The following is a 17,910-nucleotide window of genomic DNA, read 5'->3' as shown; positions in this document are numbered from 1 at the left end:
TTGGGAATATTTACCGATGGTAATATTAGGAATGATGATGTCATGATCAGAAAATATTCCTAATAAATGGCGGAGATGTGATGTGGGACGTTATGGGGGCTGATTCCATCTCGTTTCAATTCCTTCCCATGAGCAGGATCCATTGCTGTATTCCCTTTTTGAAGGGATCGGGATCTCCTGCCAATAAAGTACGTTGCATTTCATTTTTATAAGAGTGTGAGATATGTGGTATCAGATCTTGTTGATAGAGTGCTGGAACGTGTTAGAGTATTTAGTTGATAGGTGATCCCAATTTTATATGAAAATATTTGTAAGCATGTAAATATAGATTGTCGTTCAAATACAATTAATACACAACATATTTTTATAAAGTACATCCCTATTCAGATCAAACAATGAAGCTGTTAATAGGACTCCAGATCTCCTGTCCACAAAAATCCTATTCACATCTATCCACATGACACTACAACTGTATATTGGAAACATCTCCCTATGAATGGATAGGAGATTCGAGCTCTGTTAATGAAGCAGTTATTTTCTATGAACTAAACCACTAGCTTCATTTTCTGTTAATTCTATTGTTAATGGAATCAGCCTTGGGCTTTCATAAAATGAAAATTAAAATTGCTCGAGTTCTCTTTCATTTGTTCACTCCTGAACTTTTTTTATATGCTAAATAAAATCATAAAAATAAGACTTCCTAAATTTTATCTACTTCTCCAATTGATAAAATATACATCTAATTCAAGGGAAAGCTAGCATTCAACTAACTCATCTTTCCTCCCAAAAACTTTCAACTAGCTATATTGTTAATTAATTGGCATAAATCTATAAAGTTTAATATGACTTACAATTGAAATAAAATAGAAATAGATAATAAATATTTTAAAAATATGCTTCTTAAAAAACAATTTCCCCCTAAGCATGGTCCACTGGCTAGTTAGTTATATAATGTTGACACCCCCTATAATTTCATGTATTTACTAAAACTATCATCTAGGTTGTTCATTATTAAAACACCTCTTATACATTTTTTTGTTTTTTTTTGCATATTTTCTGATTTTTTCTGCAAAAGTTCTGAATTTTCTAAATCTATTTAGCATTTTAAATAATTTTTGGTAACTTTTTTGTATTTTTCTACAATTTTTGGTATTTTTTTTTTGCATTTTCTGTAATTTTTCTTCAATTTTCTGCATTTATCTACATTTTTTGAATTTTTGGGTATACAAGTTGACTTGATTCGTTTTTGTCACGTGACAATCTTGAAAGAGATTAATCTCTCAAAATTCATTATTTTGTGTATACGGGTCCATCCTGACCCATTTTTGTATTTATAAGTGAAGGTAAGTGGATTAGTATGGGTGAGGGTGGTTAAAGGTCAATATAGATGGGTCAGTGGGTCAATATGGGTGGGTCAGGGTGGGTTAGGGTTAGAGTTGGTTATGACCCTTTAGCTATGATTGGTGATGGATCATGATGGGTTGGTGGGTCAATATGAGTGAATTGATATTTAACACTTACCCAACCGAATCCAACCCACCCATTTGCCACCCCTAATTGTAATAATTTCAAAGAAGGAAAACCCTGATTTTTATTCATCTGTATTCTGTCACATTACCCAATATAGGCCTTCTGAACATTTTACTGTATATGAATCAAGTTTAATACTATTTTCTTATAGCTGAGACTATAAATAAAATGGGTAAACTAACAAACTGATTAAGCAAAATAAATTTGTGCATGGAAACCATATTACTTTCTATCCTACTTTTTATACAAGTATAATGGGAACGTGTACAAACAATTAGTAAAGCTACAAGATAACATTATATAATTAAAGCGAACCAGTAATATAAGATCCAATATCCAAACTACAATGAACTAGTGGTCAGAAACAAGAGCGAACGTAGGAGTGGTCCGCTCCTACGTCCACAGCGTCTGAGTTGGGAACCCTAGCACGTAGGAGTGGTCCTAAACTCCTTCAGAAGTATGAAATCAATTTAATGGAACAACTTCAAGGTCTTCTCATCATCAATTCGGAGACTTAGATGTTGGGTACGTAGCTTTGGATTTTTGAAATAGAAGGGATAAAACTGATATTATGACAAAATGTAACAGATATGACACCATGTTAATAGCTGGAAGGCCTATATATGTGTCAAGCGGAGTCATCTATGAAATCAAGGGCATATTTAAATAATTAATTCTTAGGTTGTGTTTGGTTTAAAGGAAAAAGTAGGAAAAGAAAAAGGAAAGGAAAGATAAGAAAATCTTTACAAACTTTATATAAATTTCCTCACTTTTCCCTTCTTTTCCTTACCTTTTCCTTCAAATCAAACATAGTCCTAACAAAATGATTAAGCTCTATTTAGTAAGAATGCAAATAAAGTATAAATACAAATATATTTTTGTCCATATAAATGCAAAGTTAATTTAGTTTTACATTCATAAATTAATTTGCTTGTCAAAAGATATTTAGTTGTAATCATGCAATACAATTCTAATTCTAACGTTGAAATATATATGCCTTTCTTGGATGCAAACTTTGATCTCATTTAATTTTAATGCCACCATAAAAACTGTCATCATCACTTTTGGTAGATAAATGCATTAATACCAAACACCATTATAATATAAGGTGAACCAATTAAACTAGATATATGCAGTGAACCCACTTTTGTACTCTTGAGCTTTAGTGGCAAACATTTTTTTTTTCTTCTATTATCTTACAATATTACTTAACAGATGGGACCCACTTATATCAGATTAGAAAAATAAAAGAAAAAGAAAAAAAACTAGATTCATTACATAGAAATAGAGTCAATATATATATATATATATATATATATATATATATATATATATATATTTGTATTTCCTAAACACAACGTAGAATTTCCAGACCATACATATCGTCGTCTTGGATACGGTTCCTTTGGTCTTAAATTGGTAGTGCTTCCATAGCACGAAGCATCATTAATTAGAAGTAAATGCAGCCTTATGCTGTCTGGTTTGAAGGAAAAAATAGGGAATGGAAGAAAACTATAAGGAAACCTTATACAGGTTTTCTTATGTTTTTCTTCTTTTTTCTTCAAACCAAACATAGCCTTAATGTCCATTGAAATTGATTGGAAGAAGGCGAAGGTCATTTTTCTTGTGCACAGCTACGCCTGGTAGCTCGTCCATGTCGATATCTTCCATCTTGATCCCAACAGGCAGATCCCAGTCAAACGAATACAGAAGATTTGAAAGTGTATGTTCCACAGTGACCATTCCTAGATTCATTCCAGGGCACATTCTTCGGCCCGAACCAAATGGAATGTATTCGTAGTGTTGTCCCTTGAAATCTACGGAGCCATCTGAGAACCTTTCTGGTAGGAACTCTTCTGGGTTCTCCCAAGTCTCAGGATCCATTCCAATGGCCCATGCATTGATAATGACCCTAGTTTTGGGATAAATATCAAACCCATCAATAGTGCAGTGGTTTCTAGCTTCTCGCTGAACCAGCAATGGGCCTGGAGGGTGCAATCTCAACGTCTCCTTGATTACACACTTGAGGTAATGAAATTGGTGTAGGTCGTCTTCATCTACGTATCCTTTATTGCCGATGAGGCCTCTAATTTCGTCTTGTGCCTTTTGCATCACTTTTGGATTTTTGGAAAGTTCTGTCATTGCCCAAATCACGACTGCACTGCTTGTGTCCGTTCCGGCAAAGAAAATGTTCTGCAGATAGAAGCAACGAAAACAGAAATCACCATTAAAGCTCAATTTGGAAGGACTACAAATACAAATATGTATAGTATAAATACATACAAATAATATAAAATATAAAGTTTTGCATTCTATACATTTGTATTTATACTCCTTCCAAATGAAACCTAAGAGTCAGTTTATTTGCAGTGCAAAATTCATTTCGATTGATGTCAATACATGGAAGTGTAAAATATAGGCGAAGTGTAAATTCTGATATAGGATGTGTTTGATTTCATGGGAGTTTATTGAAAAAATACCCTTGCACCAGCACCACATACGCGTTGGCGTTTAATGCATATGAAACAAAATAAAACAAATGTTCAGTTTTACCGTTTATCAAATAAATGATAAAAAATTGAAACACTTTGATTTTTGTGCATGGAACATTTGGAGAAACATCAAATTCTTATTTCCTCTAATGCCCCGTTTCTTGAAACCAAATGCTGATGTGACATACTTTAATGGGTATTAATTTGAGATAAAGAATAAAAAACGTTTAAAGTGAAATCTAACCAAACAACAAAAACATGAAACATTTAAAATGAAAAAGCATAAATAAATGAAAAAGAATAAAACATACATCTTTTTGCTTTTATTTGTCTTTTTTGTTTGTAAAAAAAGCATAGGAAGAAAAATGTATGAAAAAGAAAAAGAGAATGGAAATAAGAGGGAGAAGAAATCTGGTGTGAGGGGGCCAATCATGGTGATGCAAATTTTGTATAAATTTTTTGAGATACAAAATTTCTACTGCTAGAAGGTGTAAATAAGATAGAAAAACGTACACATGTTTTTTTTTGTCAAACAGGAGATTGGTACGATACAAAGGAAAATTGATACGACAATGCCAATCGTATCACGGGGCTAAAATGGAAAAATTAACTAGGCTTGAATGTTTTAGTGTGGTCTCACCAAAACCAAAACGTCACTTCATCTTGAAGTCAAGATGAGGCCGCATCATTACATCATTTCAAGATTTGACCCTGCACTATGACAGTGTAGTAGAAAAAGTGGTTTGAAACCGAACTGGTGCGAAACAAAATTTGTATTGGTTCAGATTTGCACATTAAACAAACAGAACCTAAGAGTTCTCTCATCTCAAATTAACACGGACACGGACAGAACAAATAACGAAATGATGTATATATTTGTTGTATTATTTAAAGGAATAAACCCCGAAAGAAGATTTAATACCATGATCATAGCTTTGATGTCATTCATGTTGAGATCAATTGAACTTAATCCATCTTTCTGCATTCGAAGCAATATGTCGGTGATGTCTTCTTTCTCAGGATTTGGCCTCCTGGGGTCGAGGTGATCATCGATGACATGTTGGTAGAATAAATCCAAGCCTCGGCAGTTCCTCTTCAGCCTAGCATGAAGTCCAGTGAGAGCATCAAACAGCCATCCCACCACTGGAAAATAGTCAGTGAAAGCGAAGCGACCCATCAAGGCTTGAGCTTCAAAGAGGAGTTCATGAAATGAACTCTTCTGGCACCCTTCGTGCTTAAAGCTTTTACCAAAAGCAATCCTGCAAATTATGTTGTTTGTGAGATCAAACACCATCTGGGTTAGATTGGCCGAGCTGGAAGAAGAAGCAAGCTGGGAAATGGACTTGACCAGTAGAGAAATCTCCTCCTCTCTTATGAACCGAAAAGATTGCACCCTCTTGGCGCTGAAGAGCTCAAGAGTGCAAATCTTCTTTACCTCCCTCCAGTGATCGCCATAGGGTGCAAAAGCCAAATCGGAGCCATTGTAAGACAGCTTCTGCTGGCAAAGGAGGGAGGGTCTAGTGGCGAAGTTAAGGTCGTGAGTTTTCAAGAACTCCCTCGCCATTGTTGCAGAAGAAACCACCAGAGTTGGCACGAAACCGAGTTGCAAAGACATGAGCGCGCCGTATCTCATAGAAAGTTGACGTAGCACGCGATGAGGAGACGAGCCACTCAGTTGATGTAAGTTCCCAATAAAGGGAAGCTTAGGGGGACCTGGTGGAAGAATCCCATTTCTTGGAATAACATGAAATCTGCCATGTTTGAGCAGACGAAACAAGAAATACAGAGGAAAAACCAGAAGAAAAGCTAACAGCTGCAACTGTAACATGGTTTCTGTCTTTTGAGTGATGAGGTTTAGTTTATGGGCTATGGACTACGGCCAGTGGAATCTATATATAGTGACAGAGGGGCCCACGTCTTTGACAGAGGGGCCCACAGTATATTTGTATTGAAAGATTCCTCCATTGAGACGGTGTAGGTTTTAAAAAAGAAAAAAAAAAAAGATAGGTTGACTATTTGCCAATTTTATATAATAGGGAAGGTTGAAGGTGGAAGTTAAAGCAACATCGTCGGATAGTGCAAAAATTTTCAGGAACAAGGAAGCGTGGCCATGTCTTGTAATCCATCCGTGATTGCACAAAAGATTCTTTATTGGTGGGATTAAGCAATAAAAGTTTTTGCTCTCAGAGGTGGACAGTGGACTGAGCTAAACGGCGCCACAAGGCACATAACGTTCAACACCCTTTGGAAATTGAAAAACGTGGTTCGGAGCAACTGTTCTTTTTTTTTTAATATACATTATTACCAGTGGTGCAATAATATAACGTTAGTATGGCGTCATTTTAGACGTTGGATAATATAGACTATGTTAAAAATGTTGCTGCACTTATTCCAAACAAAAAATAAGTATCATGACTTTACATGTTCAACATCATTTTTATAAGAAAATGATACAATATTCCTAACATCGATGTTCAACATCATTTTATTCTTGCACGAGATCCAAATGTTCATGACAGCTGTCAATAAATATGAGCTTAATTACTGAAATACTTATTGCTTTGTTTTTAAGGATAGAGCAACTCAGCTCTAGCTTCAATGCAATATTTACCCAACTGACCCATGACCACCCCTAATGAAAGTCAAGGGCACCTAGGTGGGATGGGATGGACAAATATCATCCCTGCCCCGTCCCTAATCACCAGAGTTTTGGGTTTTTGAAAACCTACCCTAAACTCTAATTAGGAAGGATCATACTTCCATCTCTAGTGTTAGTTTTCAAGCTTTAATGTTCTGAATCAAAGTTTTAAAAATTGACTTAGAACTGAAACCATTTTAGCCACCGGTTTTTAAATCAATAGATTTATTGTCTAGGTCAAATGGGTTGGTGGTTCAATTGTCTGGATCAGCGTATCATTAAATAATTTTACAGAAGACCAGGTTAGGGATAAATCGAAACCAATTGTCTGAACAGTTTCGGGCCAAATGATCGAACCATCCGGGTCAACAACGGTTCGCCTTTATCCGAACCTTAAATGGGTATTTCTGGTATGGGTGGTTATTTCGCATGTAAATTTCAAATTAGAGGATTTTGTCCTCCAAGATCATCACGAGTTACTTTCTTGTATGCTCTTCTGTACTTCAAAACCTCAATAATTTAATTGTACAAGTAAATAGCTAATATGCTTAGATGCCATGGAGACTAGACCACTGGCTTTGATTTTTGAAGCTAAAATGTTTTATTATATTTGTTTCTATATAACTTGTGGAACACGTTTATTTTTCCGAACATGATATAGACATTTTTTAAACGTTTTAAAGGTTTTTCATACAAAATATAGTCAAAGCCTGCCGACATCAATTCTTGGTACAAACCATCAATATTTTATTTCCCCTTTTTCTTCTTATTTACCAAGTATCTGCCTTAGTGTATACAATTACTTAACATCTCTTCCCTACTGATCCTTGCTTACATGTGGATTTAGGGTTGCAGAGGGATGAAGTTCAAGCAAGACTCATTTTAAGGGTCTGCTTGGTTTTTAGTTAAAATCAGAATTGGAATTAGAATCAAAATCTTCCCAATTCGGAATCAGAATGATCCATTCCATTGTCTGTTTGGTGAAACAAGAATAGAAATGGAAATTAAAATCGGAATGGAATTTTATTCCCAAGGGAAGGGCAGGAAATAACCATTCCCTCAAATAGGGGAATGCCATTCCAGCAGGAATGGAAATGAGATTCTGATTCTGTCTAACCAAACAGTTGGAATCGGAATAGCCCATTCCAATTCCAAACCCCTATTCCTGCAAATCAAACGGATCCTATGTTTTTCTTTTTCTAATCTTAAAAACATATATTTTCTGATTTTGGATACAATATCCTGAACAGAACAAGATTCAAATAGCATTTATACATATGCATGAAAAAGACCCTCAGTGGCTCAGTCCCACTCCCACAGAGCAAATCGTAATGCATGAAAAGACAGATGAAAATTTACGCCGCACCTTGTATCCAAGTGTTGTATGAATTCCTTATCTTGAATTGATACTAGCCTTCAACTGACTATTTTCAACCATCTTTTAATTCCATATCAAGACTCAAGAGAGAAAGAGAGGGTTTTGTGTTTCTAGATTACGTGGCAACCACCAAAGCATTTTGAGGTGCGTAATAAAGCTGGAGGAATTTACATCTGTGCCCCCATAATGTTTTCTCGTTGATGTCATTATCAAAAAATATTTCTAATATTTTTAATACTATGTTTGCAATTGAAAATTATTTGCTTATTCATTTTGGATCCTTCCATTCCATGCCATTTTGCAATGGGAATTTGACAGCATGTCTGCAATTCTGCATTATTTTTAAATTTTTATTTCCTTGGAGAATGGATTGGGGAAGGGGACAGAGCAAGATGCACACGAGTATAGGACATAACAAACGAAACTGTAGGTTTTCATGGATTTGATGTCGTGCCTCTTTTGTTAGAGTGATGTCAATTCACCATCTTAATTACTCAGTCATCCGCAAATGATTGTATATTTGACGGAAAGAGCAAAATCGAAATGACTTCTTCCACAAAGAAAGAAAGCAATGGAACTATTCTTCCACAGAGCAATTGAAAGAGTTGAGGTGAGGGGTCCTGTCACTCCACACTTCACACAGACCTCTCATTTTTTATATGTGGCTACCTATTTTTAAATTAAATTATCAAAAATAAAAATATAAGAATTCAAAATAAAAATATTCTAAGGTCTTAATTATCTATAATAAAATTTATATTACTTGTTTTTTGGTAAGTTATTTATCTAGATAAGTGTTTCATAGAAAGACTTACTCGGGTAAGTGTGTTTATCTATGTTATTTTATTTCCCATGTAAAAAGGCAATGACCATTTTAACCATAAAAATCTAATATCAAAAGGGACATTTTTGTTCCATTCAAGTGTTGGCAACTTTTCCCCCAAGTGGGAAAGTTATTTACTCACTTAGGAGATGGCTATCACTTACCCAAGTAAGTTATTTACTCACCTAGGAAAATAAACTTTAATTTCCTGATCCCCACATAAATCTGAAAAAAGAATATGGGTTTCTTGGTCAATGACCAAATTTCCCCCCTCAAAATCCAGAAAAAGAATGCCCCCAAATAAAAACCATCAGAGGCTTTAGTTGTTTCTAATAAAATCCGTTGTTAGTCTTTCTCTCTCTCTCTCAACTAATGTTTGCAACCCATTAAATTCCTAATATCCCCTTAACAAAGTAGGGGTATAAAATTGATGAATTGAATTAGGATAAAGGCAAACCAAGACCAACCCTAAAATGGACCATAGCTAGGACTCAGACCCAGAATGGCATTTTCAATGGTGCAACTAGGGTCAAGTTGGTTTGGAATTTGATACATTTTCAATGACCCTGAACCCCAACTGAAGCCTTATATAGTTGAAATTCTTCAAATTTGACAACCCAACATGTAGCTTTGAATCAGGTTTTATCATGGGCCGGACCATGGTAGGCTTTGTACCTGTAACAAGGGCAATAACCTGGATTTGGACTGGATTTGGTCCAATCCGATCCAGTCCGTAAGTCCATTATAAATGGACCAGGTCCAATCCAATCCAATGAATGTTTTGGACCAATTTGTACTGGTCTAATTCAATGTCTGGACCATCCAATCTGTTCAAATTCATTTTGATTTAGATTGGTTTCAACTCAAATCTGGTCCATTCACACATATATTCTTATCTTATATCAATGGACCAGATATTGGCTTAATCCAATCCAATCCAATATAAATTTATTATGGGTGGACCAGGTCCAGTCCAATTTAATAAATTATTTTAGACCTAATTGATCCAATCCAATATGTCTTATTGGTCCATCCAATCCCTCTAAATTGATTTTGGACTGGATGGGGTCCAATTCAAAACCAGTCTATTGACACCCTTACCTATCCTGGCCTAATCTGGTTCTAGGCGTATAGCTTTTATGTGTAAAATATTAAAATAACTTATGGGCCCAGACCTTGGCCAGGATGAAAATGATCGCCCTACCCTAAATCAAAACCTAACCAAATTTTCAGTTCATCCATGCATTGTATCGGTTTAGTTGCTAATAACCCTAACACAAGACTGCTACTTATTTATGATTATGAAGCCATCCATTCAATATACCCAAATTCTGTTGAGACTTGGGGATGTTTGAAAACTATTGAAATTGTTGAACTTAATTACTTATTGCTTCGCCTTTAGTGGAAAAAATAAGTAAATTTTAAAATACTCAAAGGCATAGTACTTCGGTTTTAGACTTAAGGGGCTCATGACCTTCTTAAAAACTTACTCAGTTCTACCGCTTCAGACATTATACACAGTGTTTGGTTTGAAGGAAAAAGTAGGGAAACTTTTACAAACCCTGTATAGGTTTCTCAACCTTTCCCTTCCTTTCCTTACATTTTCCTTCAAACAAAATACAACCTAAAATTTTCATTTTCTTACGTCTTTTTTTATAAATAAATGTTTTCAAAGTTTCAAATTTTTTGTCACATTAATTTAAGTTTTCTCTAGTTTATTTTCTCACAAAGAAATTTCACGATATTTTTCGGGGTTTATTTACAGCATTTTGCCTACATATCTTGGTAGCATATAATGGAGAATATGCATATTTGGTTGCATTTTCATTTAAATTCGAAGTGTATCTAGTGGCTAATTATCTGATTGCATTTTCATTTTGCCTTTTTTTAATTCTTATTTTCATTAAAGGAACTTTTTTGAAATTTATTTTTTGGTCACAATTTAGGTTTTCTCCTAATCTGACATGGAATGTTTGTGATATTTTTCTTCTTAGGGTTTTATTTATAGCAATTTGCTTAACCCAATCCAAAAAAAAGTTGGATTGGGTTCAAGTTTTATTCAGGAAACACGAATCTGACTTAACTTCGGTTAACCCTAACCCAACTTGATCCCAACCCAATTGGGTTGGGTTAGGATTAGGGTTGAGAGTTCCACAACTTCGGTTGACGTCAATCAGACCTAACCTGGCCGCACGGCGCTAATTAGAAGTGCATAACTAATGAGCAATAGCTAAACAGATCTCTTGATGGCTGTTCTAAGACACAACAAATTGTAAACAAGAATCGAAAATGGAGGAAGAGTTTAAACAATAAAAACCTAGCTAGTACTATCAATGTTGTTAGGTGTTACACCTACATCATTTTAACAGCAAAAACGAGACAAGTCCTTAAAATAAAATATCAAATGCAGCCTTTAGACATGCTGATTCCTTAGAGAAGTATCAACAACCTATAAATAATCCACAAAGCAACATAGTTTTGGGGCCCAACAAGGCACGCCACAAATCATTTCTCCACTTTTCTTCATGAGGTACATTCCAGTTCAATGAACTTTGTCATGCAATTGATACAAGTTTTCTCTTTGGCAAATGGTGGGGTTGGATGTTTTTTAAATAACAACCCACCAATTAGTCACTTACGCCCATCCATTAATAACTCATTTGAATACTATAGAAGTGGGTTATAACCCAAACCTAATCTCATCAATCTAAGTTGGACAAACAATATATATATATATATATATATATATATATATATATTCAAAATATTGATACACTCGATATGTCAGTAGGGGCATATCATGCCATATCGGTACTTTTTTTTTTATTTTGTTTTCAAAATCGGTTCATGGGGACCAGTTTAAGACTCCTCCACCCCCTGAACCTACTAGAACCCCAATACACCCCCTTTAGGACTATATTGGGGAGTTCCCAAAACGATATGTATTGAAATAATAAATACCTAGCTAGTCCCATTGATGTTGCACCTAGACCATTATAATAGCTTATTGATAAAACATTTAGACATGCTGCTGCCTACTAGTTGGGTTAATTAGAGAGGTATCAACTGCCTAGATTCCACAAGGAAACATGGTGATGGGCCTAAGAAATTAAGGCACGCCACAAATAATCCCTCCACTTTTATTTTCATGAGATACATTTCAGTGCAATGAACTTCGTTATGCAATTGTAACAAATTTTCTTTGTGTACTACTTCCTTTTGGGGGTGGCAAATTGTTGAGTTTGGATTGGGTTGGATGTGTGGAAGAACAATCCATCCATTAGGCACTCGCATCTATTTATGACTCATTTCAATACTTTACACGTGGTTTACAACCCAACCTAATATATCCATTAATCCATTATTGGGTGTAATAAAGGATGGGCCAACAAGAGTCAAACAAGAATATAAACATATGTGGTCCTAAGAGAGTGGGCTTGATGGCAAAGCTCATGGGAAATGGCATGATAGGTGATATATCAAGTATGGTAAGTCATCATGGGATCCGCCCAAGTTTCAAAATTTTGATACGCAAAATAAAGGTCCGTTTTGTTTACAGTTGAAATCAGAATCAAAATCTTCTAGAATTGTAAGTAGAATGATTTATTCTCATAATCTGTTTGGTTCAAGTAGGAATTAAAATAAGAATTAGAATGGGATTTCATTTCCAAGAGAGAAAGAGGGAATTAATGTCCATTCCCTCAAATGGAAAAATGTCATTTCACCAGAAATGAAAATGAGATTCTAATTCCAATCAAACAAATAGTTGTTACCATGGTTTTTAAAAATGAACCGGTCAGGGGTCCGGTTACCGGTTTGAACAATCTAACTGTTCGACCTGATTGTTTTGACAAAAAAATAAAAAAATTGGAAAACGGTCAAAACTGTTCGAACGGTTCAAACGATTAACCAGCCAGTTCAGCAATTTACTGACCAAAATCAACGGTTTTGGAGGAAAATGGAACCGGTCAGATGATCGGTTTCCAGTTTTTTCAGTCCAATCATCCGGTCCGGTCCGATTTTAAAAACAGTGGTTGTCACAAACTAAACGCCCCCTTAGATTTAAACTGTTTCTAGGAGGCCTAAGACAGCCCCCTTAGATTATGCAGGCCTAAGACAGACCCCTGAGTGATTTTTTTAAAAAAAGAAAAACTAAAAGAAGAATTAAGCAATTGAAATACCCAATACACAAGTTCATGCCTATGGAATAAAGCCATTGGATATGTGAATTATCCATGAGGTGAATGAAAGATGAATTTGTATATGTATCACTTACATTATCACCAAATCAGAAAAAAAAAAGCTCAAAAAATTATATCAGGCTGACCTCCGTCCTCAAACCCAATAAAGCCATTGGATATGATCAAATAACGATATCTGATTTATTTTTCTTTTTTTTTTAACCTACGATATCTGATTTATTGATTGTTAGATCCAAGGTTCAAAATATTGACATACCCGAGCATATCGGATAGTAATGATAGTTTTTTTTTTTTTTTAATTTGATTCAAAAGGGTCGGTTTAAAATCCGTCTACCCCTAAATCTGTCGAAACCCTAATACACGTTCTATAAGGATATATCAAAAAGCTTCCAATACAATACATATCGACGACTACTATCCGATACATATCGATACTCTGAACCTTAGTTAGATCCAAGCCTCCCTAAGTTTCCACATCTCAGAAATCAATTATAAATTTATAAGGTTACCTACCAAAAATATGGAGATTAAATACCACCTAATCATCTCGTCTTGGTAAAATAACGATGGAGGTAGTATCTTTCAAATTAGTCATAATGGAGATGTCGTGTATAGATAAGATGAAATTAAACATGTGCAGAAATCCAATATTTCATGGCAACCTAACCAATCCATCTGATCAAATGGGTTTCCAACTCATATTGTGCAACCAAACAAATGGATGAATGTGGATGGATTACAAGTGGGTGGTTTGAGTGGCATACATGGATTGGGTCAAAGGTTGCCACCCGTACTTTGTGTTCAGAATTTAAATTTAGAATACTCAGTTTTGATAGCTGAGATCGCTCGAGGAAAATGCTAATACAAGTATAGGTATAAAGCCTTCTCTGGATCGATTGGGAAATTGATGGGGCGGGTCATGTAGTAGAATCCAAATGTGTAGTAATTAGAAAATTCTACATGTATAAAAATATGTTTCATATTACCTTTTTGAGGCCAAAAATATGTTTCATATTACAAATGCTATGAAACCACGTTTTTTCTTTTTTAAATTTTTCGATCCAAACCATAAATACACTTTACCTTGTGATTTGCAACTTAAGTCTTGGAGTATAACATTTAGGCCCCATTTGATTCACTATAATATATTTAAGATTCTCCATTGAAAATTCTAGAAACAAACATAAGGAATCTTATATATCTTATTTGCCACTGGTTTTTGGGTTGATGGTTTGACTGTTCGGTTTAAATGGACGGTTTGTTCTAACAACAAAAATTATAGGTAAAAAATTATGGAACCGTTCTAATCACCACTTTTTAGGTCAATGGTTCAATCAACTAGTTCGAACGGATGACCTGTTCTGACAACAAAATTACAGGCAAAATTTTGAGTGTGTGAGGTCCATTAAGCAGTATTGTACGTGTTATGTCATTTGAGTGTGACTCATACGACCCAATAATGGAACCGTTCTGACCACTGGTTTTCGAGTCGACGGTTCGACCATCTGGTTCGAACGGACGACCCGTTCTAACAACAAAAATTTTAAAAAATGAAAAAAAATTGCCAAAAACCATTGAACGAGTCAACAGGTCAACAGTTTGACCACCTGGGTCAATGGGTCATTGACTGATTTAACAATTTTTGGCCAAGGACCGGGATTGGGATAAAACGGAACCGGTTGCCTGGACGGTTCCCAATTAAAAAAATAAAAAAAAGGCAATTTGACCTTCGGTTCGAACGGATGACCCATTTTTTATAACAAAAATTGTAGGCAAAAAATTAAGTGTGTTAGGTTCATTAAGCAGTATCATACATGTTATGTCATTCAAGCGTGCGACTCATACAACCCGAAAATGAAACCGCTCTGTCCACCGATTTTTTGGTCAACAATTTGACCGTCCAGTTCAAACGAACGGCCCATTCTGACAACAAAAATTAAAAAAATAAAAAAATGGCCAAAAACCATTGAACGAGTCAACGGTTTAACCGCTCGAGTCAATGGGTCATTAATCGGTTCAATTATTTTTGGCTAGGGACTAGGATTGGGATAAAATGGAATTAGTTGCCTAGATGGTTCCCAATTAAAAAAATAAAAAAAATGGCCAAAAACCATTGAACTGGTCAATGGGTTGACGGTTCGACTGCCCGGGACAATGGGTTATTAACCGATTCAATGGTTTTTGGATAGGGACCGGGATTGGGGTGAAATAGAACTGACTGCTTGGACGGTTCCCAGGCCAAAAAGTCTGTCCGTTCGAGTCAACAACAGTTCGAAAACTATGGTTTTTATGCTTTTGGATTTTCATTTCTTCTAATGTGGGCTTTATTCGAGCATGTGTGGTATGCTCCTTATTTTTTTCATTTTTTGCTTTTGTTTTTTTTTTTCTTTGTGTTTGGTCTTCTTCTTCATGATCCTCCAAATCAGTCTAGGGTTTACCACCATTTTATTTATTCCCTTTTGTTTTTTTTCATTGGGTTTTCTTGTGCAATGTTTTTCCTTTTCTTATTTTCTTACAAGATTTGCTTTGTCTCTTTCTTTGATTGCATGTATGTTTAGCTTCGTCTCAAAGCGGAATTTTTTTCCTTGGTTTTCTAATTTAGTGGATTTACCACCATTTTTTTCTGTGTTTAAGGTCACTTTAGATTTATCTTTTGAGGTTTTGGAATCCCTTGCAATGTCCACCCTTCACATCTAGAAAAAATGACACAAAAATTGACCCGTTCTGGCCATCAATTTCTAAGTAGATGGTTCGACCATACGGTTTGAACAGATGACCCGTTCTGACAACAAAAGTTAAAAAATAAAAAAATAATAATTAAAAATAAAAAATGGCCAAAACTATTGAATGGGTTAACGAGTCGACAGTTCGACCACTCGGGTCAACAGGTCGTTAACTGATTCAACGATTTTTTGCCAGGGACCGGATTTGGGGTAAAACGGAACCAGTTGCCTAGACAGTTCTGGGCCAAACGGTCCTATCATCTAGGTCAACTGAGAGTTCTCGATATAAAACAAAGGACAACTATGAAGTAGAAACCAAAACTATCACTATATGATCGTGTTCTTTTATATGAGATGATTTGCTAAAACAATATTTAAAAAACAAGCACATGATGATCTTTTTTAAGTTTTTATATAAATTTCAAGACTTCAATACTTGTAATTGTAAGTTTTTTATTAAAAAACCATTACCTTTTTTTATATAACAAATAGCATGTTACAATTCTAGTCCAGCCCAGGGCCCCTCAACTAATAACTAAATTAATCAGTACAGTATTACGGATTCTATACTAGATTTTGAGCTGAAATAGAAAATGTTGTTCCCTTGTAAGGGGCACTGGTGATCTTCAATAAAGTAGCATGATAGTCTTCTATAATTGTAATGTCACTATACATTGGTAAATGGCAAAATTTTCTTCAATTTTTTTCAATTTTTCATGATTAATCATCAAATTTAAGAGCTTACATCTGTGCCCCCACAATGTCACACAGCACATTCCCGCTGTCTATTGGGAATATCTCCCGATGATATTTCTCGTATTATCATCGGGAGATATTCCTAATACATGGCAGAGATGTGCTGTGAGACATTGTAGGGTGCCCCTTTGGGGGCGCAGATCTGAACTCCAAATTCAAATACCGAAGCATTGCCCTTTAAAAAGTTTGAAACAAGTCCACTGCAGTATGATTTTGGATTTCCTGTTTATAATAACTCTTCTCACGTTTATCCACAATACACTACTTCCGTGCATTAAAAACATCTTCCCGTGCATAATAATATATAAGAGCATGAGATATTCCTTATGTGTGGCTGTGATCTTGTGTGGATAGGCGAGGGTAGAGTCATCATGGGTAGAGTCTCGTGTGGCTGCCATATGTATGAGAGATTATTAAAGTGAATTTCTTGCTTGGCAAAGAAATGAGATGCTTCATTGCCATTCCAAGCAAGTGTACTGAATTCTGTGGAAAATTTTCCATTAGTTTAATTTCTTACAATCGGCAATGATTTATCTAACACGCCCAATAGCTTCCACCAGATTCTTGTAAGGAGTCCTCCAAGAAGATCAACCTCAGATTCATCATGCCAACATAGTTCATAGAGGCCAATCGTTTGATAATGGCTGGAGTTGCTGAATTGAAAGACATTGATTAGGCTTCGTTTGGAACCGATGTAAAATTTCATCGTGTAAAAGTACATCGATGAGGTTTTACACCAAATCGTAAAAAAGTAACTATTAATTTTGAAAAGCATGAATTCAGAAAACATGAAGTTTTACATCGATTTTATCAATATATTATTTACATTGATAATCAATGTCAAACTTTACATTGTGATGAGATTTTACATTGACTTGCGATGTAAAACTCCACTCCATCCAAACTCTAATAAATCTAAAATGGAGTAGAGTTTTACTCGATGTTGATTTACACTCCTTCCAAACGTCAACAAAACCTAACCAGCTTAAACATTTACATCACTTTCAAATGCAGCCTTAGTTGTTAAAATAATAAAACTTTTAAGGATCTATCCAACTTATGCTTCATCCATTAAAGATTCGACAATCTCCTTAAAATCTTATTTGCTAAAAAGACAAAACAATAAACTTTCACTTCATTTGTTTTGGCTGTTATCAAACGGTTTCTAAGGCCAATGCTATTGCTTCTATCAATTAGGTCAGTGGGTGAGCATTGAAGTTCTGACGTAAATAGATTGCAAGTGTGTAGATAAATTTGAGTTTCCAAAGTCCAAGTGCAAAAAATACAAGAAATGAATTTCCCATCTTTCATTCTTTAAGGGGAGATCAAGAATCATATCATCTAGGAACTTGAGGTAATCAGTTGCAA

The 17,910-nt window shown here is 35.2% G+C and overlaps 1 protein-coding gene across 1 annotated transcript; it reads right to left on the bottom strand.

The window, feature by feature from the left end:
- Window positions 1-2,691: 2,691 nt before the first annotated feature.
- Window positions 2,692-5,924, bottom strand: LOC104596760 (cytochrome P450 71A9-like). The gene is made up of 2 exons (XM_010258040.3): window positions 4,945-5,924; window positions 2,692-3,723 (listed from the first exon to the last, which is right to left on the bottom strand). The coding sequence occupies exons 1-2, from the start codon at window positions 5,848-5,850 to the stop codon at window positions 3,109-3,111; spliced, it is 1,521 nt and encodes a 506-aa protein (XP_010256342.1). The 5' UTR covers window positions 5,851-5,924; the 3' UTR covers window positions 2,692-3,108.
- Between the last annotated feature and the right edge of the window lie 11,986 nt (window positions 5,925-17,910).

The sequence above is a fragment of the Nelumbo nucifera genome, chromosome 5 (genome assembly GCF_055504915.1).
Source record: "Nelumbo nucifera cultivar China Antique chromosome 5, China Antique-T2T, whole genome shotgun sequence".
In the NCBI taxonomy this organism is placed as follows: Eukaryota; Viridiplantae; Streptophyta; class Magnoliopsida; order Proteales; family Nelumbonaceae; genus Nelumbo; species Nelumbo nucifera.
Note: the sequence above shows the minus strand (reverse complement) of the source record. Positions and strands in the feature narration are given on the sequence as shown.